General features: G+C 36.7%; 1 protein-coding gene and 1 long non-coding RNA gene across 4 annotated transcripts; one reads left to right on the top strand and one right to left on the bottom strand.

Annotated features, from left to right (window-relative positions):
* Positions 1-928: 928 nt before the first annotated feature.
* LOC136220248 (transcription factor MYB98-like) lies at positions 929-7,684 on the bottom strand. Its single transcript, XM_066008045.1, has 3 exons — positions 7,269-7,684; positions 7,037-7,163; positions 929-1,376 (listed from the first exon to the last, which is right to left on the bottom strand). Exons 1-3 carry the CDS (start codon positions 7,682-7,684, stop codon positions 1,251-1,253), a joined length of 669 nt encoding a protein of 222 aa, XP_065864117.1. The 3' UTR covers positions 929-1,250.
* On the top strand, positions 1,553-6,430 carry LOC136220717 (uncharacterized). 3 transcript variants are annotated; one of them, XR_010684688.1, is made up of 8 exons: positions 1,553-1,796; positions 3,062-3,296; positions 3,499-3,676; positions 3,868-4,480; positions 4,595-5,523; positions 5,638-5,740; positions 5,856-5,939; positions 6,120-6,430. It is a non-coding gene; the product is annotated as an uncharacterized lncRNA (long non-coding RNA). The 3 variants fall into 3 exon arrangements; XR_010684687.1 differs by having other exon boundaries at positions 1,554-1,796; positions 3,868-5,048; positions 5,416-5,523; XR_010684686.1 differs by having other exon boundaries at positions 1,554-1,796; positions 3,868-5,523.
* Positions 7,685-27,824: the final 20,140 nt, after the last annotated feature.

Raw genomic sequence — 27,824 nt, 5'->3', positions numbered from 1 at the left:
GATAACTTTAACCACCACATTAACGAAGATATTCAACCACGAATTCGATGAGAGAGCCCAGTCTATCCTTTCTACCACCCAATTGATGGTACCTCTACCTCGCTACCAAGTGAACCAATATCCACCAGGACACTATCCACCATTGCATCCCTAAAACCCATAAACAACACTTATGGCCGAGGAACGTATCTCACTTTTCGTCTTGAGAAACTAAATAATTAAGATCCCCTAGCTAGACCTTTGGTCGAAAAGCAGTCTTTTCCAACAGCAAAAAAATAAACCCTATAACAGCAAAAAGTAACATAAACAAGTAGGTAAACCAAACTCACCCATAGTGTTTTTCTATTTATTGTAATGATGTGTATATTTGGATTAATTTTATTTTTTATATGAATATAATAATATTTTTAATCGTTTTTGTTATTAAAATGACAATAATGTTTTCTTGCAGTAAATTATTGTTCGGCCAATTAATACGGTTATCCGGTCTCTTGTCTCCAATACTCATAATGCTTTCTTGACTGCCAGTCCCTCGGGCAAGTGCAGCGGTATAATTAAATTTGTAAGATTTCCAAGCAAATAATTAATTAGAAAAGATTTAAGGAAAAAAATACTAAAATATGCAAAATGTGTGTTAGAGTTGATAAACAAAATAGACACACAAAAAGACAGTAAAAAGCAAAATGTTTACATCCCCAACATTTTTATTTAAGCCACTTTAATTATATCCATACACGGTTTTTTCTTTTCAGTTACCACCTAATATAATATTCTTTTAATTTAGAACTAAACTAAAAACATTTGGATATATTATTTGTTTTTGGATTACCTTTAAATTAAAACAACAAAATATTAATATTATTGTATTTATCTATCTATTACATTTTAGCATCAGAAATCATCTCCACTAAATCCATCTCCTTCTTCGTCACGGTTAAATTCATGGAAGCAGCATCCTCCTCAAAGGTTTTGTGATCATCAACAACACTAACATGATGATGATTATCCATATCTTTAAGTAAGCAAAATAAAGATTCATAGTTTCCATCTTCAAACATCTTCTCATCAAAATCAAACATCATATTTTGGAACCAAGCTTTAAACTCTATGACATGTGGCTGCATCAAGCTCGAACCTGGTGTTTCAGTAGCACTAGTCCCTTCAGAGTCTAAGTTCAAGCTTCTAATGTAATCTTGAAGAAGATCTCTTCTTGGATATTTAGTGGTGCACTTTCTCTTTCTTGTTGCATTCTAGTGATTTTTAATTGAGTTCTCAGTTCTCCCTGGTAATATTTTTTCAAATTCTTCCCATTTGTTTCCCATTTCTTTATGTGCCTGTATCAGTACCTTATCCTCCTCTTCACTCCATGCATCCTTCTGCAAAAAAAAAAAAAAATCATACATAACACAGTTTATACATAATAAGACAAGTGATAACACGGTTTACACGTGGTAACACTACAAAAAAAAATGAGCTTTTAACAACAGTTTTCTAATGACACTTTACAAAAGTGTCCCATGGGCTTTCAACTAAAAAGCCCAAAGTTTATGATTTCAGAAATCAGGCACCGTACAGCAGAACATTACACGCTTTCCTTTTCCATTTCCCCTTTCTCTTATTTTTCGATCTCCATGAAATAGCCACCTCTATAGAATTCACCGAAGAAATCGAATCCAATCTACAGATAAAAAAGAGACGAAATCCACCTTTGTTAAGGTTTAACTGTGTTGATTGCTTCGGTTTACTTTCTTCTCTAAACTCTCACAGATCCGGATTACTCTAGGAGTGACTGCTAGGTATGCTCAATTTTTAATTTCTGGTTCCACGTTGTGATTGTTTAGTTCATATCAATCATGGTTTTTATGATTTGAACGTGTTTGTGTGATTTTACATCTGTAATGCCATGTCCAATCCTGTTCTAGTCAGAAGTAGTCTAGTTGTGTGTTCTATTTCTTGGGTGAAATTCAACCAGAAATGCTCAATGCATTTTAATTAAACCAGAAATCCTCTGTTAATGGTAGAACATTATTTTGTTTTCATCCCCTTGGTAGGAATTTCCATCTTCAGACTCAGAACTTGAGCCGTCCTCCTTAGATCCCTATATTTCACAAAAAAAAAGGCTTCATCTCTTCTTCACTCCTGGGAAAAAAAGGCATGAAATAAGACAACATGTGGAGTACTGTTTAATATTCTAATTGTTTTGTTTTCTGTTACTTCTCTGTAAACCTTGATTTTCTCATTAAATAAATTACAAGGGTGGTGGAAAGTGAATAATTAGGGGTTAATCTAATTAAGCTTCTAGAGAGTGATAAAAATTCATGTGGGAGTGCAGACATTTTGTGAAGCTAGTAACTATGTTAAGTCTGAATTGTGGCTCTGTTTCTCCACAAGTTGATCCTATGAATTCCGAGTTAAGCAAAGAGAAGCTTTGCTATGAAACATGTGCAATCAAGTGAGTGTTCTAAGCTTGAATAGACTAGTGTTTAAGCGATATTTTCTGCTTTGATTCTCATTTCTTTTATGAATTCTATTTTTACATTCCACTCAAGTCTAAGGAATGTTGCTGAACCAAGTGCAGTTGCCTAATGGGAGGATGTATGCACGCACTTTGTTGTTAGATTTGACTATAAAGTTTGGTGTTCTTCTATTTCTCCACAGGATTGGTCCTATGAATTCAGAGTTGAAGCAAAAGGAGGCTTTTGTTATGATGTATGCCAGTATCTTAGTTCACTTTAACTGTTTAATAATGCAAACACATGGCCAAGTTTATATTGAAAATCTACATCAGTTATTATCTTAGAAAAGTACGCCTTATAGCAAACAAGGATCCATCAGGAACAGTTATCCACAGAGCTATCTTCTTCAAAACGGATTTGAAAATTATGACATTTTTGAGTGCTCCAATGTCTATGAGTGCTGAATTGAAATTATTTTCATGAGTTACTTTCTCTAACTAGATTCTAGAATATTAGGAACTCATTATATAAATATAAATCTCATATGATGACATTTAGGCCATTGGTATTAGCTAATATGTAATATTTGCTTTTGACTTTTATAGGAAAAATCCAGGGAAGATTGTGCGCGCTCCTTATGGTGTCATGCACGGGAAAAGTTCTCCTGTATATTTTGATGAGAAGGACGACAACAACTTGTTTTCTGGGCTAGCTAAGTAATGCAATGGTTTTGCCTATGCTGATGAATGGAATGCAAGAGGCAAAGCCACTATCATGGCTACCAAACAATGGAAATCAACATCTGGTATTATCAAATGGGACACATTTTTTGCCTCAAAGGTGCTTTCCTTCAAATGTCTATCATATTTTGTTTAGTGTGTGTACCTTGTAATGAACATAAATAATCATCTTGGTAGTAAGTAATTGTGTAACCATACATGACTGTTAGTGTTAATGCAAATGTTTGAACACTTCATCTTTTCTTAATCTTGGTTACATTAAATGGTTAATGATTTTCTTTTCTTTTGTTCTTCATATAAAGATATAGAATGCTCAACGGATCCATCCCTTCCAGGGTTTTTTGGTTACTATGATACTGGCAAATAAACTGAAATTGAGAATGCGGCAGGGTTTTCCTAAGTTTCAGTCCTGGCTCCGCCCTGGTTTCGGCATCTGGACCTTGCAGCACCGCCATGTTTAATGAGACTTCATTCCACCAGGTAAGAAATATCGAACATTAGATGGATCAATGGATTGGATTAGATATAGCTTTGGAAATGTTATGGATAGAGATTAGTTGCATGCTAATTTAACAGGTCTATATACTGAATCTCCATGGGTTCACCGTATTTCAGCCACTAATTTATCTTTTCTTAGGTACATCTTCTCACTTGTTTATTTTTATTGGCAGTTTTGAACTATCTTGGTATGAGAATGATGCTGCAGCTTCCTTTGTCAACCTCAGTTGCCTGCCAGCACTGTTAAACTTTTAGATAACTTTTAACACAAAATCTTGTTGGAATGTCTTCAGTGAATTAATTCCACTCACTACAAAAAAAATTAGTCTTTCCCAACATTTTAATAGCAACCCTTTGTTTAAATGTAGCTACAAAATACACCTATTTTAATTAGAGTAATATTTTGAGCTAATTTTTTTTATGAAGCCCAGCCCATTTAGAAAAACTATCCCTAACCCTAACCAGCCAATTTCATATCATCTCTCCCTCGCCCCCTCTTCTTCCTCCTTTTGCGACTTCTCTTCTCCAAACGTTCATCGTTTTCATCCTTCTCCTTTCCGTCTTTCAACTTCGACAGAGTGTTTTTATCTTGTGGTTTCTCTCAACTATGGCTCGCTACTTAGCCGTCGACAGAGAGTTTAGGAAACTTGCAAAAATGGCGACATCGTTAATGCAATCTGGTCTCCGAACAAGGGATTTTGATTGCTACTTTAGATTTCCAACTCCGGTTCACACCAATTGCAATTTGGACAAGCTATTTGCACTTTGGATTGCTAAACATTCCAGGTTTGGGTATCTTCATTTATGGTTTTTGGATTGCTAAACAAGATTGAAACTCACTTGAAAAAGTAGAGTTGTTTCAGAAACACTAGGTCAATGGGATATTCTCTCCTTGTTCAGGCTTTACTGCGAATGCACATTGGCTTAGAAGGATACTCTGTTTACTGTGAATGCACATTGGTTTAGATGGATACTAGCATATCTTTGAGGACAGGTTCTTTTGATTTTTGATTGACATCCATCAGGACTTGTGCTCTTCTAGAGAAACCCTATTATTTATGTTTGTCTACTGTGATCTATTATGAACTTTTACTTTCACTGCTTTCTTCATTTATATGTGTCCCTACCTGGTTGATTGCATAAGATAAGATGCCAGCAATTTTAGTATCCTTTATGATTAATTTTCAGCCACTTCTGTTTCAATTTTTAATGCAGACAAAGGTCAACAATGTCTACTTGTGAGAACTCTATTGAAAATGCATCACACGTTTAATTTTTCCTCTATTGATTCTCTGGTTTTGGGGCTTTTAGGGTGGGAATTGAACTTCTAACAATTGAAGTTCGATATGAACATGTAAGTATTGAAGCAGAGCGTTTGTAGGAAGGAGAGCATTGCCCAATTTGTTTACATGTGTTTGCATTTATGCATTTGTATTTAAATTGTCAATTAAACTGTCTTACACTTTTTGCACTTCATTTGTGGAAATGATGCGGTATCCTTCCTTTCTATGCTCATTTCACTTCCATGGTACTAGTTTATTATAAAGGTTTACATGTTTCTTTTAATGGGTCAAATTTTGAAATATAACTAGGAGAGGCGTTCATCTCTGTAATTTGTTAAATAACCATTAGAAGAAACTGTTATATCCATAACTCAATACTGCTATTCTTTTTTTTTTCAACACTGCTATTGTTTGATTATCATTAACTCAATTCTGCAGCTAATTGTGACTGCAACTGAGTTGCACTTTATTTCTTGCTCTGTCTCTGTTGATCTTCCTATTAGAAACTCCATTCCATGAGTCGTCTGAAGTCTACTTGGTTTGTAGGTATGACCTTGACCCATTAATGGATCTGCATTGGTGTGTTGGTCATGGTGTTAGTTTATGTTTGATAAACCTACAAGTGTTTGACTTACGTAGCATTTTGTAATTTGTATGCAGACTATTATTGCTGAAGTAAAGCATGCCATTGGAGCTTGTGGAATCGTTAGTCAAGAGTGCAAGGTTGTTGTTTAGGAAAGGGTTCTGATTTAATTTTCAGATGGTATTCTCTAAAACCTTAGCAATTTTATTATTTATGTTCAAATAGCAAATTTTCTAGGGACTGTTTCCATGAATTCTTATTGTTTCCTTGGGTTTTGTCTTCTCCCTTGACACAGGCATCTTAGATAAATGGATAGCTGATCTCGTTACCGTAGTCGAACTGCCCCATTGAGTTCCAAATGGGTACCACGCGTACTGAGGTTAGTATAAATTCCAGATTTAATTCCTTCTGATTTTGAAGGTTCCTACTCCCAAAAGCATGTATTGTTACGTTGGATGGGTGATTTAATGAGGATAATATAAATTCTAGTTTTCTTTGTGATTCGAGACGTTTCTGCTACTGTAATTTCTTTAATATTTGTTTTGCTTCGGATCTCCAGGTAGCATGATGTTATCATTACTTCAGTTTTTGCTTAGCATTTTTGTGCAAGACTAGCAAAGAGGAGAGGAAAAATAGGCTGACAGATGAAAGATTCAGAACATGGAGATATGCATAGCTCAATGTCGTTATTTACAAGAAATTCATTTTAGTTATGTTGATTTCAGATTTTGTTTTTTTTAGTTTCAATTTGACAATATTGGTGAGGTTTATTGTAAAATTTGATTGGAATGGCATGATGTATGTGGTTATAAATGTTTGCTACATTTAGTCCAGAAAAAATGAATTTTATGGCAAGATTTAGAGACAAAACATATCGTCGGTAAATTTTTATTGCGGTATTAAATTTTTAGCGACAGTTTACCGACCCATTTCTGTCGGTAAATCCTGTATTTTTTTTTGTGAAAATCGATTGTAGAGGCGGTTTTAACCGCCATTAGTCTAGCGTCCCTATTAAAAACGTTTCCCCGGCGTCCTAGTAAAACCGTCGGTAAAAGTAGCAACACTGGAATTGGCAACACTTTTCACGGTTTTTAAAACCGTCGCTAATATCTCTACCGACGGTTAAAACCGTCGCTAAGGTAGCAAAAAACCGTTTGTAAAGGACTTTTTTTTGTAGTGTAATATAGTTTAGAGAGACCACTCCATTTAATGAATATTAAATAAAATGAATTAGCATCACTATTTACAAACAAATTCATATGTACATTCCAAGTCAGACATTTCCATATGTCTTCCATGGAGGCATTTTTATTTCTAGGGTTAACTGATTTCGTCCCTATTTGGAAAACATTAAAAAAAACATCCAAAGCTGCAGATAATATGAATGGGGAATATAGTATTTTGTCACGATGGGAAAGAAACACGGGGAAAAGTTGTTTAAACGGCCATGGATAAGGACTTTGGTAGCTAAATTACCTTGATATGAGGCCTAAGGTGATTCATCCATCTTGGTCTACACTGTCCCCCAATTCTGCCAGACAATAGTTGACTAATTTGAGACCATTTTGTTTCTCCATACTTGTGCACTAATTGAGTCAGAAGACTGCAAAACATGATCCAAAATGCATATATATGAGATATCATATCACAAAGAAAAAATAGGTTAATTTCATCAAACATGAGTGCTTAAATTTTCCTAATTTCGTACATATCTTCTTCAATTGTCCATTTCCCCTTAACTGTGTTCTTCTTGAAAGGTTTCTTATTGAGATGGGTTTGACTCTGATTTGAGCCCATAATTTCGATAGGATTTTGAGTATGATGAGGAAGAAATGGATTGGACATGACTTGAACATGCCCATCATTTTGTACAAATGGGTTGTGCTCATAATTATTATGAAAATTCAAAGCTATTGTTGAACTAGTTTGATTAACCTCATTATACATGGGATTTAAAGATGGTGAACCATTTGAATTTAAATGAATTTGGGCATCAAAATACTGAAAGTCAATTTGATTTGATGATGAAAGTGACCAATCATAGAGGAATCCATCTTTCATTGTTGGGTCATTATAAGATGAAAACATTGATTTTGGTTGTTGTTGGACTAGATTGTTCTCCATTGTTTTCAAGCTCTCCAAATTGAGAGAGAGAGAGAGTAAAATGAGAGTGTTGAAAGGTTTGTTGTGGTTATTTAATAGTGGTTACATAATATTCATGGCCATTGATTATTATTCATCTAACGGTTGGTATTGCTCTACACAAGTGACTGTTAAGCTTATCTACTTAGAAAATTTGAATTCCAAATTTTATTAATGTCCTTTTAAAAACTGCAAATTTATATGCATTCCACATTCAGATGACTTGATAAGTTTGACCAATAGTTTAATAACATGTTGTATATTTTTTATTTATAGTTTAAAATTTAGAATTTATATTAGAGATGAAATTTATATTTTAAATTTATAAATAAGTAATTGAAAAATATGTAATTACTAGATTACATAAGTTAATATTTTATTAATTAACATGACATATGTGATTAAGTTATTGATTTGACTTATTGATGATATTATACATCAGGTGTATAGTGAAATCTTTTATATTTCATTTTATTTTCCATTAAAATATCTTTTTAATTTAATGATTTTTTAGTTTTTATATTTTTCAATTTTACTTTGGTAAATTTCATACGTGGTAGGTCACTATTGGTCAATTTATTTAAAATATTTTAAATTGTTGAAATGCATTTCCAAGTAATAATAAAACATTTCAAATGGTGGACTCTTTTTTATAGCAGATATTTTGTAAGAAGTGAAAGGAAAATAATTAAGTTGAAACAACCGTTTAAAAAAAATTGAAATGACCATTAACCCAGATGACACATGGTATCCATATATATTTTGCATATTTGCATTAGTAAATTGGAAAACGATTTCAGAAAATGGATTCATGGTCAAATTAATTACAACACCATTTTGAATCTTGACTCGGCTCATGTAGAAACAAATTCAAATTCAAATTCAAATTCATAGATAGTCATAATTATAAACAAAATAGGAAAATTAAGCAGTACATTAATAGCATGTGTAATTCAATTTAACATATTAATAACTCAATTTATGTAATACATTTCCTTGCCACCTAAAAATTTCATTACCATTAATTCTATTTTAATTTCAGTTATTATTAAAAAAATTTGGGTCAAATAAATGAATATCATAATTAAGTACAAAATTACAATTAATTCATATCACCAAACTTAATTCTTAGTATGTCATTATTTTTTATTTATTATGATTTTGCACCATAATTTAAAAAATTTAAACCCCAATTCATAAATCATAAACCCTCAAGAATATATTATAGATTTGTAATTTATAAATTCTAATCCTTAAAATATATTAAAATTTTACTATTTTAACATAATTTAAAATCATTTTTGACATAATTATAGATAGTTTTTTAAGTTCGTCTTTTCCTTACCTTTTTACTAGGTATTTTTGTACTTTCGAATGTTAACTTGTGCAACTATCTGCTGATATTGACTTTATCTATAAAGATTTTTAGGAGAATTTTCTATTTTCTATGTCTCGCTACCGATTTATTTTATCTTATTCAAGATAAAAGACTTTCAGGTTTCTATTTTCTATCTCCGTTACAAGAAAAGTTCATAAAGAAGGATGATCTACCTCAGTTTTTAGATGAAACGCTACCTGATTGTAATACTAATTGATTCTTTCATCGTGTTTGATTGAAACACTTTCTTGATTGCTAACCCCAAGCGAAGAGCTTATTCTTTTCCTCGGCTGCCGAAGCCTCCTATAATATAATGTCAAATGAAAGAAAAGCTGCAGGCGAGACAGATGCCGATTCTATCTCTGCCAACTATCTCTTTATAGCTGGATTATCTCCATCAATAGCAGCTCGCTTGTAGCCACTTCTGTACCTGTACCCGTACCGGCTTGAGTAGCCGAAATAGGGGATTGGAGAGCTGTGGAAAGACTGGAAGATGGAAGTTGTTGAACGAGAGGGAACGAGGAATGGGGTAGTCCGCTTTGTACGAACCAGGAGTGGGCTTCCTTGCAGAGTAATGGAATATGAAAAAATCCTCCCTAAGGCTCACCTTAGCAAGCTTCAAATTACTTTTCAGTTATCCCAAACCATTGAGTATGCACTATATTCATATCTGCGTGGGCACTATCTATCATGATTGGTAGTCCTAAGGTAAGTAAGGTTAGGTTACAAAGTAACTATACTTCCTATTCCTAAACTTCAACTTGAATGTGTTAAGCATAACCTTAGGAGGACAAATGGACGGACCTTGACAGCAAGCAAGCCAAAGAAAGGTGGAAATTGACCTAGCTTCAACTAGAAAAGTATACGCCAATAGAACCAGGGGTTAAGGTCTTCCTACATAACCAGTAATTCGAGGCAAGCGCATAAGAGAGCTAGCTTGTATAAGAGTCATAAGAGGACTAAGAATAAGAAAGGTCCAACTCGTACTAAAGCTATCGGTACTACTCTTCCTAAATTCCTAACGTGGATAAGGCGTCTCCTATGTTTACCGTGTCTAACAGTAAGATCAGCTCTCCCCTAAATAGCTAGATAATCTCCCAGGCAAGCTAGTTCTTTAGCAAAATCAGTCTTCTTTCAAGCAAGCTATGAATAAGAGAGATAGGTCAAAGGTAAAGGACCTAAGCTCTTTTTTTATATTTAAGATTTTAAGCCAGTTCAATTCCTTTTCCTCAAAGCCAAACACTCGGCAAAAGTTGGTTCACTACTTCTCATCTCAACTTGGTTAACTTCATTATAAAACTAACTACTCTGGGTTCGTTAATGCGTATACCAGGCACATCCTTAGTTCTGCAGACATCTTCAATGCATCGTATACGCGGAGAAGTGCAGGAATCTTTTTAAGATGAGCTAATATGTCATAGCGAACATGTTGTCCATTAGCCGCTAATGTTTGACCAGTAAGCATTCGTCGTATCCCATTGCTGCCAAAAATCCCGAGAAAACGCAACTTTATTTGCCATCTCTGATAGGAAGGGATTTGAAGCTGTAACAAAAAAGACGGGGAAAAGGCAGGATTGAACTCTCACTTAGGAAAGGAAATGGACTTGCATCAAAATTTACGGGGAAAATGCAACTTACTCGATTGAAATCGAGAACTTAGGAAAAGAAATCTCTTTTCATCCGGGGAAGATTTAAATATAAGTCGTTGTGTCCGTTGATCTTGGGAAAAGGCTCGAACTTTAGCGCCTATTCTTATTCCTAAAACGGAAGGCTTGAGGTTCTGAAAGAAAAGGGGCGCGAGAGTTCCAAATATAGTGCAAACTAAAATGAAGTCACTCCCTCCCTCGAAGGGAAGCTGGCACATTCCATTGCTTTGGTAACTTTCCAGAGTAGCCCATATGTTTGTGATTTTGGAATCTTTCAATGAATGATCCAAGCTCATCTATTTAAATGAATGAATAGATACCCACTTCTATTGAAATGAAGAATTGCATAAGAGAAGAAGAGTGACCTCATGTACGGAATAGGCATCGAGAAGCGGCGGGCCCAGTAGTGCCTCGCAATAATGGTCAGGTACATTGTGTACGATCTGCGTAGGCCGGTAAACCACTGGTGTAAGATCCATTCCAAGCTTGAGTGAGCCAAGAATCTCTCATTTTAGCTCCTAGAATTCTGACTCTATCCGTTCCTCATTGAGACGGGTCTCCATGCGAAGAAGGCGCTTCTCCACATACTCTAACATAGGCCAAAGCTCCAGTAATTTCCCTATAAGGCTGCGTCTCCACGATTTCCTTGTGCTAAAAAAAAGGCTTGTAGTTTGGGGGCTGGGGAAAAGCCAAACAGAAAGAAAAGGTACGAACAGAAGGCGCGTCTAGCCCTATCTTTCCGGTCGAGGAGACTAGCCACCATTCCGTTCATTCCCACTCATGTCGTTGATACGTAAGTGGGATCTCGATAACCATCTATTCGCCCCTCCTGGAGAAAAGCCCATGAGGAAGCATCTGTCCAAGATCTTATTTTCTTTCAAAGCTAAGCCTTCACTCCGGACACTATTCCTACCTTCTCTTCTTTGTTATTGGGAAGGGGCCATCATATCTTCTTATTAAAAGTGAATTTATATGTAAATTTTCCAATTTTTTTGTTCAATGGAAATGTAAGAAAATATTTTTAACTTCAACCTCCTACGAGCAATTCTAATGGTTTCCAATAGGTACCAATTTGCAAATAATACTAAGGAGGGTTGCCAATAATTAGAGTTGATAAAAAAATAGTTAAAATAAACCAAATTGCTCGATTGGGAAGGTTGTCCAACCAAAATGGATTAATTTTAGAAGACAGGTGGAGAATGGGAGAATGCATAAGACGCAACCTTGTGATAGGAGAAGAGCTCATGCGTAATTCTCAAACGTAGTTCCTATCACATCAAAAAAGGTGGAACAATTGGGCCTATTAATTTTTAATGGGTCAAATATATGAATATCATAACTAAGTACAAAATTACAACTAAATCGTAGAACTAAATTTAATTCTTAATATGTCATTATTCTCTATATATTATGATTTTACATCATAATTTAAAAAATCTAGACTCCAATTCATAAAGCATAAACCCTAGAAAATATATTCTAAACTTCTAATTTATAAATTCTAATCCTTAAAATATATTAAAAATATTGATTTTATTAGCTAGATATAATCTAGAATTATCACTTGACATAGTTGTAAATAGTTTTTAGAATATGAATTTCTATGTAATTTTCCCATCTTTAATCGTGTGTGTATAATCTTTTTCAATTATTAATACCTATTAATTAATAAAATATTAATTAATTATTAATAATATTAATTAATTATATTTTCAAAAAAATATTATGAATATTATTTGTTATTCAATTACATAAACATTATGTCAATATTTGTGAAAATAAAGAAATTTAAATGAATAAACTTAATGAATATAAAATATTATATGACACATGAGACTATGGGTGGTGACAGTGTGGGGTGGAGAGGGAAACGCATTTCCCACTCCGTTCCCAATGCTTGCGAGACCGATTTCAGATAATCCACATTTAATGTTTCAGAGATTTTTTCATCCTCATCCCCTTCCCATGCAAGTCCATGCAGGTAATGGGGAATTCCCATACCCAATAAAATAATAATATTAATTAAAAATTACATTTAATTTATATATATTAGAACCATACCACACTAGTTTTAACTAGTTGTTGTTTTATAATATAATTAATTAGTCTTTCTTTGAGTGACTTTTAAAATTAAAAATATATATACCAAAAGAACATGAGAAAAAAAAATGCTTGTATTATTTAATATTTGTATACCTTTATGGTTTTACATTAGTCTCTGGCAAATAACATTTGCTCTGCCATTTAAGATTTAAAGGAGTTTTGTTTGATGTGAACTTAGAGATTTTATTGGGGAGGAAAAATGCGACGCCCTAGCCACCATCGCTAGACGTCGCCGCTTATCCTTACTCCGCCTTTCGCCGCCATGGCCGCCGTGGTTTCCGCCCGCTCTTAGTCCCACCTGGACGACTTCCTCAGCATAAGAACTCTCTTCAATCCAAACTTGAGGTTCGCCTAATCAGACCAGCCATCTAAATCCGTGTCTTATGCGGGAGCTTTGAAGAAAAACACGGTGGATACGCCGCCCTTGTCGCCAACCATCTCTGACATCACTGGTTTCAAATCTGTTAGGATCTCTTAGACAGCTTACAAAAAACGTATTGCGATGTGTGCAAACTCATGGATAGGTCGGCTCATCCTCAACAAAGGGGACAGACCGTGGAAAGTGGCTGATTTGAAAGACAATTTGACCAAAATTTAGGAATTGAGGGAACCCTGGAGGCTTATTTCGATTGGGAAGGGCTACTTCCATGTCATTCTCGGCTCTACAGCTGCAAAGTCACATGTATTTGCAAAAGGAATAGTCAATACAAAACCGGGCACACTCCGTCTTTAGCCGTGGGTACCGAACTTCGACCCCATGACAGAGAAATCCACAAACGCTCAAGTTTGGGTCCGATTATACTCTCTCCCTTGGGAATATTGGGACTCTCAGATACTCTCGGACATTGCCAAAGGTATTAGTGGGCTTCTCCGTTTTGACAGGGCAACCCTGGATGGGGACTTTGGGCACTTTGCTAGAATGCTGTTGGATGTGGACCTAGCTTCAGAATTACCGGTGAAACTCGGTATTGAGAGAGACGACAAGCAATTATGGATAGAGGTTGTTTATGAAAAGCTTCCAAGCTTCTGCAAGGTCTGCTCTTCGATTGGGCATATGGAATACGACTGTAAACGTAATCGGAAGCCTCCCCCGATGGAGAGACGAAAGGAAGCGGAGAATACTAAAGTAATTGATAAAAAGCTACGTGACCGGGCGACTTTCCCTATTTCTCGCGCCCTACAGCGAGTTATCACAGACATTTAGATTGAAGAAGTTAATCATGTGCGTTTTAAGGAGGCCAATCAAAACAATGTTGGTGATCAGTCGGACACACCAATGATCTCTACGCTGCCTAATAGCCCTTAGGGCATTGATCGTGAATGCGAAGACATTCAAGAGCGGCTACCCTCGCCTGGCAACGACAACTTGCAGGAAAATGAATACGTTGGGGATGAGACTAGGGAGAATCCTGAAACACCCATCTCTCCCTCTTCCTCTCTGCGACGACCATGGGCTGACATTGTCGAAGAGGAGGAATCTGAGGACTCGGGACAGGCCTGGCAAAACGTTCCGTCGAAAGCTAATAAGCAGACAGGGAAACACACTGATATTAACACACCACGACCTTGTCGGGCAGGTAAAATCCCAAATCGTTTTAAATGAATGTGCTATATTGGAACTGCATGGGTATTCTCAATCAAGAGACCCAACGACATCTTACGAATTTATGCTATTTACATAAACTGGATTTTCTGTGCTTGGCTGAACCTATGATTGATTTGGATGCTATTCCTACGGCTTTTTGGTACAATTTTTGGTTTTCATTTACTCGCTATGAACTCTAAGCGTCAGCCGTCTCTTTGGCTTTTTGTCAATGCAAAGTTCTTAAACTCGGTTACGGTGTGTCAGCAGCATGACTAGTATGTTTTGATTAACTTGAACGGCTTTGGGGGATCCAATTTTCTCTGTTTTGTCTATGGTAGCGTTTGGTGTAATAGAAGAGTTGATATGTTTGACAGTATTCTGGCTCAGTTAAATCTCATGTAGGGTCGTTGGACAGTGTTGGGCGACTTCAATTCTATTTTGGGGGCGCATGAAAAAACGGTCAGAGCTCCGGCTAGTCGCCCTTGTCGTGATTTTCGCCGTTTTCTTGATACAGGGGATCTGATGGAAGGGGCAGCCTCTGGTTTATTCTTCACTTGGAGCAACAGAAGGCGCGGGTCTGCTAGAGTTGAAAGTAGGCTAGACAGAGCCATGTTTTCTCAGGAATTCGTTCATTTTTGGGATTACTTCATTCATAGAGCATATTTTGCAATATTCTCCCTAAACTCATGCACAATTTGAAATACCGTCCGAAATAACACATTGCAAATGTTTATAAACTAAAAAGCAACATTGTATATGATAAGTCAGCCGAAAGATGAGTAATCGTCACAGATCAACATCTTCTCTGATTAAGAAAAAATAAGGAACATTTCATCACTTTTAGGAAATTTGAGTGGCTAATTTGTAAAATATTTAATTAAGAAAAAGCTTGGGTACACTATGTTTTTCTTGAGAGAACATCCAGGGCTCCCCTGACATTTTATGGGTTCTATGCGAAATAAGAGACAAGAGATCTTAGTAAAAAATTATACTTAAAAATTTTAAATAGAAATTTATGCTTAAAAATATTATATTATATTTGGCCCCTTTAGGCCTGAATTTGATAACTTTAACCACCACATTAACGAAGATATTCAACCACGAATTCGATGAGAGAGCCCAGTCTATCCTTTCTACCACCCAATTGATGGTACCTCTACCTCGCTACCAAGTGAACCAATATCCACCAGGACACTATCCACCATTGCATCCCTAAAACCCATAAACAACACTTGTGGCTAAGGAACATACCTCACTTTTTGTCTTGAGAAAGTAAATAATTAAAATCCCCTAGCTAGACCTTTGGTCGAAAAGCAGTCTTTTCCAACAGCAAAAAATAAACCCTATAACAGCAAAAAGTAACATAAACAAGTAGGTAAACCAATCCCACCCATAGTGTTTTTCTATTTATTGTAATGATGTGTATATTTGGATTAATTTTATTTTTTATATGAATATAATAATATTTTTAATCGTTTTTGTTATTAAAATGAAAATAATGTTTTCTTGCAGTAAATTATTGTTCGGCCAATTAATATGGTTATCCGGTCTCTTGTCTCCAATACTCATAATGCTTTCTTGACTGCCAGTCCCTCGGGCAAGTGCAACGATATAATTAAATTTGTAAAATTTCCAAGCAAATAATTAATTAGAAAAGATATAAGGAAAAAAAATACTAAAATATGCAAAATGTGTGTTAGAGTTGATAAACAAAATAGACACACAAAAACACACTAAAAAGCAAAATGTTTACATCCCCAACATTTTTATTTAAGTCACTTTAATTATATCCATACACAGTTTTTTCTTTTCAGTTACCACTTAATATAATATTCTTTTAATTTAGAACTAAACTAAAAACATCTGGATATATTATTTGTTTTTGGATTACCTTTAAATTAAAACAACAAAATATTAATATTATTGTATTTATCTATCTATTACATTTTAGCATCAGAAATCATCTCCACTACATCCATCTCCTTCTTCGTCACGGGTAAATTCATTATTTGACATAATTGTAGATAGTTTTTTAAAAGTGAATTTACATGTAAATTTTCCAATTTTTTTGTTCAATGGAAATGTAAGAAAATATTTTTAACTTCAACCTCCTAAGAGCAATTCTAATGGTTTCCAATAGGTACCAATTTGCAAATAATACTAAGGAGGGTTGCCGATAATTAGAGTTGATAAACCAAATTGCTCCATTGGGAAGGTTGTCCAACCAAAATGGATTAATTTTATAATACAGGTGGAGAATGGAAGAATGCATAAGACGCAACCTTGTGATAGGAGAAGAGCTCATGCGTAATTCTCAAGCGTAGTTCCTATCACATCAAAAAAGGTGGAACAATTGGGCCTATTAATTTTTAATGGGTCAAATATATGAATATCATAACTAAGTACAAAATTACAACTAAATCGTAGAACTAAATTTAATTCTTAATATGTCATTATTCTCTATATATTATGATTTTACATCATAATTTAAAAAATCTATGACTCCAATTCATAAATCATAAACCCTAAAAAATATATTCTAAACTTCTAATTTATAAATTCTAATCCTTAAATATATTAAAAATATTGATTTTATTAGTTAGATATAATCTAGAATTATCACTTGACATAGTTGTAAATAGTTTTTAGAATATGAATTTCTATGTAATTTTCCCATCTTTAATCGCGTGTGTATAATCTTTTTCAATTATTAATACATATTAATTTATAAAATATTAATTAATTATTAATAAGTATTAATTAATTATATTTTCAAAAAAATATTATGAATATTATTTGCTATTCAATTACATAAACATTATGTCAATATTTGTGAAAATAAAGAAATTTAAATGAATAAACTTAATGAATATAAAATATTATATGACACATGAGACTATGGGTGGTGACAGTGCGGGGTGGAGAGGGAAACGCATTTTCCACTCCGTTCCCAATGCTTGCGAGACCGATTTCAGATAATCCACATTTAATGTTTCAGAGATTTTTTCATCCCCATCCCCTTCCCATGCGAGTCCGTGCAGGTAATGAGGAATTCCCATACCCAATAAAATAATAATATTAATTAAAAATTACATTTAATTTATATATATTGAAACCATACCACACTAGTTTTAACTAGTTGTTGTTTTATAATATAATTAATTAGTCTTTTCTTTGAGTGACTTTTAAAATTAAAAATATATATACCAAAAGAACATGAGAAAAAAAATGCTTGTATTATTTAATATTTGTATACCTTTTGAGTTTGCTTACCAGATCTCAGGGTGATTGCCATGACATCGCCCTTTGGATTTGGCTCTGTGTTGCTTGGCATTATTCCCTTCCCCTTTGACGCAGATGCAGCCAACTGGTAGACTTGTGTTTCCAGATTTTTAATTGATGTTTGTGTCTGTTTCATGAACTGCATCATCATTGTCTTCTGTTGAGCGATTTCCGCAAGTGTACGCTTGTAGTAATAAAAGATATCGATCCCACAGGGAACGCTTTTTTAACAAAAACTTATTTTGAATCAGTTAGATTTACTTTTAAGGTTTATAATATGTGAAATCGTTGAATTGGATTTGCTTTTGAAATTGCTAGAATAAGAATTAGATTAGAGCATAACAAATGTTAGAAAATACTTCTGATTTAGGGATGAATTTGTAAGACAGGAACGTTTATTACTTTTAGAAAAGTAAACAAATGTATTCGTTTGCATTAAGCAAAGAAAACAACTTAAACTTTGTATAAATTATAACAATGAAATAAATGACGGAACCTCTAATTTTAGGGCTTTGAACTATAGTCAATCTTCCTACGGTCGGGTAAGATCGCTACCTTAATCAAATTAATACTCTACTAATGATATTAATTTGTTAAGTTGTTCAACAAAGTTTTCTTGTAAAGATTTTGAATTTAACTACGTTTTAATGAAAACACCAGCAATCCACCTCAGATCCTTTACCAAAGTGCTGCATAAAAATCTATCGAATAGAATGGACTTTATTAGATGAAACATAAATTTGATACAAGTTTACAGAGAACAAGGAGCATGAAAACATTCTACGGCGTGCAAGTGAACGGGTTGTCAATCCTTTCCTTGGGTTTCGTTAGAGTTTGTCAAACTCAGGGCTGATTCTCTACTCAATCTTCTCGCTGTAACTTCGTAATAGGGATACGGTCGGCCTCTACCAAAATGTAAACTAATATGAACAAATCTAAACGCTACTGTGTTTGTTATTATTGAATAAACAATGTGTGTACATCATATTGCTTTTTACAGAAATGAAATCTAAATTCTGAATCATTCGACTCGGAATTTCTGCATTAATTCTATACTAATCTCTTTCTTCTATATCTTTTCAACTCTCCATCAACTCCTTATTTATAGATGTTGAAGAGTCGTGGTTGAAGTGTCGTGTCCATTGTGAAGGATCGTATCCTCTCCGAAGAGACATCTTTATCCACCCGAACGAATGCGTTTTATCAAAAATGAAAGTGTGCGAATGGCTTCTTCCAGAATTTCTGAACTTACCGAGAATGCAAATTCTCGGCCGAGAATGGGGGAGCATTTATTTGGTCTTCAGACGAAGGGAATGAGCTGCTGGACGACGCGTGTCGCGACCGAGAATTTTGGATTCTCGATCGCGGCTTTCACAAAATTCTCTACCGAGAATTTGGTTTCCTCAACCGAGAATTTGACATTTCTTCTGTTTCTGACCTCGTCTTTGTCCTCGTTTTGGTGTAATTGATCTTTGATAGGGGTATTTTACCCCTATCTTTTAGTGTGATTTACGGTTTAATTTTAGAAGAAATAAATAAGTTCAGTTACGCACGGCGTAAAAGCTCCAATTCAAGCAATAAAACTTCAGAGACTCAAACACGCGGGGCGTGCTTGAGACAACAAGACACGGAATTGGTCCACATGCAGGAGATTTCTGACGGAATGGGCACTTACGTGGGGCGTAGACCACCTTACGCGAGGCGTATCATGGGATTTCTGCACCAAATAATGTTGCTCCATACTTGTGCTTTGTGAAGTTACAATTTTTCCCCTAGCTTGATGTATAAATAAGAAGTGACTAGCACTCATTTAGACACCTTGAACATAGCTATATTTTGCTTCTTTTAGATAGTTGTTGTATAGTTTTGGTTTTAGATTCAGTTTATGTAATAAAACTCTCCCACCTTGAGAGCTTGTTCGGTTATTCCGGCATTCCATCAACGTTCGGCTCCATCATTCGTCACCAAGCTCGAGAGTTCCACCTCCAAGTCCTAAGAGACGACCTTGAGTCCGGTTGGCTAGTTCCGAGGGCCGATTCTTCCCTCTTCGCTTGCTAATTAGTTTGCACTCTTCCTATGTACTAGGCTTGGTTGTATTCCTCATTTATGCTTTCCACATTTATAATACATGATTTGCAATTTCCGTTTCTATATACGTGTTGATGTTTATTACTTGTTTTGATACTCGTAATTGACTATTGTGTAGGGGAACGCGATTTCCGACGCCATTCGGGCTATCTTTAGGGAGTCATATAGGTGTTGCCTTACCGGAAGTGACGCTCCGGAAACCGTAGGAATTGACAAGCTACGGAACTTACGGGCCCTAGTTTCTGATCCCCAGCATTAGACACGCCTTGACTAGGAACCACGTAGTCTAAGTACTTCACGGGTCGGTCAAACTACACATAGTCATCTTTGCAAGAGTAAATCGTCAATCGGATATATTTAGAGTCATTGCTCATTATATTTATAACTTATCGTCACCCACATCACTCCGTGAAGTTTTCCATTACATAAATCTGTCTCACCAATAGGTTAGGAGTAGGTTGTAGTTGTGCCTCACACCAACTCAAAGTATTCGCCGCTTAAATAACGTATAAAACCGAGTCGTCTAATACTTGTAGTTATAAATCCCGTGGATTCGATACCCGGTCTTAACCGGATTATTACTTGATACGACGGGGTACACTTGCCCCTAAGTAGTCATAGTGTCTAGTGGAGTTAGAACATTTAAAAGACCACATCCATAGTTATAGCACAATCATCGCAATATATACATTTCGTCGTTAAAAAGAACACTACTAGGCGCCACGCATCAAGTTTTTGGCGCCGTTGCCGGGGATTTATAATTTCTTGCAATATTAGACAAAAACTTTTTATTGTTAGTTTAAGCATTTGTAAATATCATTTTCTCTTTTTGTGAATAATTTATTTCGTTTTATGTTGTTACTAATGATTTGTTTCATGGTATGATGCTTCATAGTCGTCATCGGTGGGACGACCGCATGGATGACGAATGCCCACACTCAACCTCACAATTCGATGTGATAAACTCTATGCTTAAAGATATTCATGAAGGATTGTCTAACACTGAGACATATTTTAGGGAATTGGGAAATCTATGGGCCAGATTGAAGTCTCCTCTTGATTCCGCCGCGGACGAATCAATTCGAGAGTCCAATTCGGTTTGTCAAAATGGGAAGCTCGAGTTAATTGAGTTTTCTTAAAAGGATTCCCCAAAGAATAAAAGTCGTCTCAGTTGTGAGAAAACGGACATCGATGAGCCGGTTGTGTGCGGACCCATGGAAATAAATCCAAAGCTAGAAGAGTCGGAGGTTCCTTCTACCTCGGAACATTTCGCTCCTTTTGAACTACCAAAGGAGTCAAAAAGGGAGCAAACTAAACTCTTCGATAATTTCTGTACATATAGTTTTTGGTTTTTGTTAAATTCTTTTGAAGCGAACAATCCGTTTTGCAGGTACGGGTTGTTTATTCAAGAATTTGAATTCCTAACGCGAATGGAAGCATACACCTAGGAGGAAATTCAAAGTCGAGCTACTTCGACTCAAAACGTAGCACCGGTTTGAGTTTCTCGAACCACTTGGTTATATATATCATAAACGTTTTTCAACTTATTTTTATTTTTGTTTGTCTCTACTTCTAGTATTTTTACGTATGCCATTGTTAATTTTCGCCATCTCATCATCTTCCTTTTCAGCTATCATTTTATTTTTACCCTCATTTTATTTTCCTTTGTATCCTCTTGCATAAATAAAAATAAGAAAAACAAATCCCATATTAATCCAAAACATTTTTTGAGCTACGCGGGACGTACAACCCCATGCGCCCCGCGTAGTTGTGTGTCTGCCCATTTTACTCAATAAAAGACACACTACGTGAGGCGTATCTCCTATCACGCCCCGCGTACCCATCGGTGAGTAAAACCCCTTGCAAATAAGAAGCCACGTGGGAGGACACGTGGGACGCGCCCCAGGGCACGCCTCGCGTATCCTCGCGGAGTTGTGAATTACAACTCCCCATGGCAACTTTCTTTCCCTCAAACTTCCCATCACTCCTCTTCCCTATACACCTTTTCCACTTCCACACTCTACCTTCCTTTCCATCCAATCAACTTCCACCTTTTCAAATTCAAAACTCCCTCCACAATAAATTTGTATTAACTACCTCCTTAATTACAAATTAAAAATAAAAACATCCCAAACAATTAATAATTAAACATAAAACTCATAAAAACTCATAAAAAATTCATAAACCATAAAATTAAAAATCATAAAACTGATCAAAAACCGAAAAAAAATCCTTCCACCTCCCCATATTACGCGGGGCGTATCCCCATATACGCCCCACGTCCTCTCCCTTTTTTCCACCAAAAAGGGGCAGGAGGTGCGATACGCGAGGCGTGCCCCCTTTCACGTCCCGCGTACCTCACCAATTTTTGCGAAAAATAAGCTCAGGGGGAGGGATACGCGTGGCGTGGCCCCTTCACGCCCCGCGTACCCCTCTGGGAATCCAAGTTTTACTTGGATTCCCCACTCTCCCCTGATATAAACCCCTCCTTTTCTTCTTCTCCTCCCTCACAACTCACTCAACCTTCCCACAACCTTCCTCCACACTCTCTAAAACCCCTCACTCACACCATGGTTAGGCGAAAACACACCGCCGACATGCGTCCCCCATGATCCACTAGGGCCCGTTCTTCCCGTTCCGCACAAAATCAACAACCACTACCACCACCCGAGCGGGAGGGGACACCACCACTTACCCGCCTACACCGGGCTCCTTTTCATCTCCTAACCGAGGGGGAGGCCGAGAACTACCAAACACTTTCCGCCGCCCACTTTATGGAGCTCCCATACATTGAGCGGAACACTCTTGACCTCTTCGGCCTTGGCGGGGCTTTCGTGGAGTGCCTCCGTGCCCTCTCTTGGCACGATCACTTTCTTACACGGCCCCACGTTTACCCCTCCTTAGTTTTGGAGTTCTACATCACCCTCACCTCTAACAACGTCCTCGGTGCCGCCCTCTTCAACTTCCGCCTTCACAACCACCCCTTCACCATTGATACCCAATGGCTCCGCAATCACTTCACCAAACAAGTGGAAGATGGTATCTCCCATTGGCCCGAGGATGTTTCCGCTCGTGATTTTTGGACCTCCATCACCGGGTCCGAGGATTATGATGTCTCCAACCTCCGCCCCTCTCTCATCCGTGATCCAATCCTCCAACTTCTCCACCGTTTCATCTCCGTCTACTTTTCGGGGAAGTCGGAATCCACCAAGGTCAACAAGGATGAACTTTTGGCACTCTATTATTGTGCCAACAACCATGCCTATGACCTCTCCTATCTTGTGGCCGTCCAACTCCACCACATTTCCACCCGAAAGCAGGGCAAGATCAGGTTGGGCCATCTAGTCACTCTTTTCGCCACTTCCGCTCTTGGCGAGGCTGCCCTTGCTCGCCTCCCAAGCCTTTTGCCTCGGCCCGTGGAGAAAAATGCCTTCAAATCCCTTAAGCGCTCCACCTCGGGCCCAGGTGAAACCTCGGGAGCGGCTCGCTCTCACGAGGAAGAGGGTTCGGATTCAGATATGGGCCTCAATTTCAGTCCTCCGCCTAACCATGACTTCAATTCCATCTATGCTCGATTGGACGCCTTGGAAGGCCAGCAACGTGCCGATCGAGCCCACTACGACCACCACTTCGCCACCCTCAACACCCGCTTTGACACCCTTGAGGCTAATCGCCTCATGGACCACTCCACCTTCATCACCCGCTTCAACTCCATCGAGGCGCAACAACGTGAGGATCGGGCCCATCTCGATGCTCACTTTGATGCCCTCACCAACTCCTTCGCCTCCTACTTCAACCTCCACGGCACTCCTCCTCTGCCTCAACCATAGTTTCTTTTTTTATGTTTTCTTTTGTTTTGTGTTTTCGTGTTTTAATTCATTTTATTTTCGTTCGTTTTGTTTTAGTTCGTTCTGCTTTCTTGTAATTTTGCGTTCTGTTTTAATATCTATGTAATATCTTTTTATGGTTTCCGTTCATATTTTGTGTTTATTTTTCACAGTTTTTCTGCCATAAATAACATTCACGCAGGGCGTACTCGCCTTTACGCCCCGCGTGATCATCATTTTTCGTAGATAAAATGTTTAGAAACTCAAACACGCGGGGCGCCCTGTTCCTGCGCCCCACGTATTTGAGTCTCTGACTCAAAAAGCGATAAAAACGCCACCCTACGCGGGGCGCCCCCCCTGGGCACGCCTCGCGTAGGGCCCCTGACCACTAAAGGTCTTCTTTTCCTTCCTTCCTTTATTTTTGTTTTTGTTTTGATTTCTTTTTACGACGCCCTTGGAACATGCGTCATTTTAAATAACGCGGAGGGTCGTGCAACCCCGCACTTTCAGTTTGTTTTGCACTAACAAAAACAAAAAAAAAATTAAAAAAAAATTTAATTAAATAACCAACAAAATAATTAAACTAATTTATTGACTCTTCTAAATTTTCCCGACACGCTATCCCTCCTTCAGAAATTAATTAAAGTTCCGTTATTTGTCATCAAAAATAAAAAAACATCGACACAAGGGGATGATCTAATTAAGGAATTTTAGTCTTGGTTTTGAAATTAGGAAATTTGTACAAAGCTTAGGTTAGTACTAAACTAAGGCATTGAGTCTTAACCCAAATGTTATCTCCATAATGAACTTTGAAAAGGCAATAAAAACGGGATAGTTGAGAATTTAGCGAAGACTTGATAGTACACAATTTAAACCCGAATCTTTGTGAGGTATTTTTGAGCCTAAAGGAGTTCGTACGAGAACTCCAATTCTTTCACAATTTTTCGAGAGCTTTGACTTCACTCGACTCATAGAATTTGCATCCAATACCGGGTTAAGTACACTTATTTTTGGTAAAAAGGCAATAGATGATAAATCGAACCTACTTAGGCTAATTTTTCTTAATTTATTTTTCTCGTTTTCATTGAACATTAGGAAACCCCTTCGAGCCTATTAACCAACCTTTTTTTAATACCCTTTTAACATTTAACCCTTTTTCCTCTTGTTCAAATACCGACAAAACCAATTTGCACCCAAATCACTCGGAAAAAGTCACGGCCTTAAAAAACGAGCACCATAAGCCTTCAAAATATTGTTTTTGTGCCTCTAGCAAAACAAAAGGTACGATAAAAATAAAAAGGCATTCTCAAGCTCCACCCGAGCAATTTTGAAGTATATTTTGTAAAATTCGCCAAGGTCGAAATAAACAAAAACACGGTGCAATTACAAAACGGTATTTTTGAACTCGAGTTTCTTTAAACTAACCACTAAAGAAGCCACCCACATTACAACCCCCCTTCGGGTTCATTTTTAATGTTGTCTAACCATATTTTAGGAGGAAAAACCCGGATGAAAATGCAAATTCGACATGATCTCGAGTAAGTGCAAAGAAGAGTGCTAAAACACCGACCCACCTAAAATTAAGCGTAAGAGTGAAATCCCTTGGTGAGGTACTATCGGGATAATCAACCCCCATTAATATTGCCTATTAATCTTGATCATGGAGGTTTCAAACAAGTTGTGTACTCAATTATTTGCGTAGGTACTTACCGAAACCTTTGCATAAAACCGTAACTTTGAAATCACGCACTTGGCAAAACCAACCTTCGGTTTGTTTCTTAATTTTCTCAATCCCTTGTCTTTCGATTTCTTTTACTTGAGGACAAGTAAAACTTTAAAGTCCGAGGAGGTTTGATAGGGGTATTTTACCCCTATCTTTTAGTGTGATTTACGGTTTAATTTTAGAAGAAATAAATAAGTTAAATTACAAAAATAGAGTGTTTTTAATAAAATAGCGAAATAAGAATAAAGTCTGTGCTTCTAGCTAATTTTCCTCGTTTTTTATTAGTTTAGGAAATAAAAACGTCAAGCTAACTCGGCTCTCAAGATTTGTATTTCAGGTATGAGCAAGGAGTGAAAATCTACTCAAATACGCGGGGCGTATCATCCTATACACGGGGCGTAAAACATGGTGTCAGGAATAATTGCCTTATCCGCAGACACCACGTAGAACTGACTCAGCATACGCGAGGCGTATGACACCTTACACGAGGCGTATGACATATGTCGGAAATGATTGGCCTAATCTTAAAAGTCAGACTGCACTATCTCCTTGAGTCAACTCTTTTACGCGGGGCGTACTTCAGCTACGCACGGCATAAAAGCTCCAATTCAAGCAATAAAACTTCAGAGACTCAAACACGCGGGGCATACTTTAGCTACGCAAGGCGTGCTTGAGACAACAAGACATGGAATTGGTCCACATGCAGGAGATTTCTGACGGAATGGGCACTTACGCGGGGCGTAGACCACCTTACACGAGGCGTATCATGGGATTTCTGCACCAAATAATGTTGCTCCATACTTGTGTTTTGTGAAGTTACAATTTTGCCCCTAGCTTGATGTATAAATAAGAAGTGACTAGCACTCATTTAGACACCTTGAACATAGCTACATTTTGCTTCTTTTAGATAGTTGTTGTATAGTTTTGGTTTTAGATTCAGTTTATGTAATAAAACTCTCCCACCTTGAGAGCTTGTTCGGTTATTCCGGCATTCCATCATTCGTCACCAAGCTCGAGAGTTCCACCTCCAAGTCCTAAGAGACGGCCTTGAGTCCGGTTGGCTAGTTCCGAGGGCCGATTCTTCCCTCTTCGCTTGCTAATTAGCTTGCACTCTTCCTATGTACTAGGCTTGGTTGTATTCCTCATTTATGCTTTCCACATTTATAATACATGATTTGCAATTTCCGTTTCTATATACGTGTTGATGTTTATTACTTGTTTTGATACTCGTAATTGACTATTGTGTAGGGGAACGCGATTTCCGACGCCATTCGGGCTATCTTTAGGGAGTCATATAGGTGTTGCCTTACCGGAAGTGACGCTCCGGAAACCGTATGAATTCACAAGCCACGGAACTTATGGGCCCTAGTTTCTGATCCCCAGCATTAGACACGCCTTGACTAGGAACCACGTAGTCTAAGTACTTCACGGGTCGGTCAAACTACACATAGTCATCTTTGCAAGAGTAAATCGTCAATCGGATATATTCGGAGTCATTGCTCATTATATTTATAACTTATCGTCACCCATATCACTCTGTGAAGTTTTCCGTTACATAAATCTGTCTCACCAATAGGTTAGGAGTAGGTTGTAGTTATGTCTCACACCAACTCAAAGTATTCGCCGCTTAAATAACGTATAAAACCGAGTCGTCTAATACTTGTAGTTATAAATCCCGTGGATTCGATACCCGGTCTTAACCAAATTATTACTTGATACGACGGGGTACACTTGTCCCTAAGTAGTAGTAGTGTCTAGTGGAGTTAGAACATTTAAAAGACCACATCCATAGTTATAGCACAATCATCGCAATATATACATTTCGTCGTTAAAAAGAACACTACTAGGCGCCACGCATCAATCTTCGTCGTTTTTTACTCCTTTTGTAGGGTTTTTATTCTGTTTTGAACTTCTTTCGCTCCTATTTGGATTTTACCAAATATTTAGGTACCTCGTAAGAAAGAAACATATTCGAACGTAAAAGTATTCTAAACAGGTATAAATAGCACAAATTCGTAGCAATATTGATGTAATCATTGATTATATATTAGGTATATTTTGGGCTTAACAAATATCCACACTTAATCTTTTGCTAGTCCCGAGCAAAATTTCACTGAATGTATTCTTTAACTAATCTCTTTATAAAAATAAAACATATGTCTTTGTATTTCCTTTTAAATTAGTTAAGCCGAAAAGACTAACTTCACATGGCAAATTTATACGCAAAATATCAAACTAACTTAGTATAAATACGATATATCATCTGTCTTGTATTTTCATTTTTTGAATTGAAGTATTCGGGACGATATAAGCACGCATGTTATTGAGTCTTTTGTCTCAAGGCATTTCAAAGCACAAAATTTCCTTTCCCAAACCTAAACTAATATATGAGATATATTATATATTTAAAAAACAACAAGACATAGTTACTTTGTTTTTTACAAAGTACCGTTACTTTATGCTCATATTCACCATTGGATTAGTTTTATG

This window comes from Euphorbia lathyris, chromosome 2, assembly GCF_963576675.1.
Source record: "Euphorbia lathyris chromosome 2, ddEupLath1.1, whole genome shotgun sequence".
Classification (NCBI taxonomy): domain Eukaryota; kingdom Viridiplantae; phylum Streptophyta; class Magnoliopsida; order Malpighiales; family Euphorbiaceae; genus Euphorbia; species Euphorbia lathyris.
Note: the sequence above shows the minus strand (reverse complement) of the source record. Positions and strands in the feature narration are given on the sequence as shown.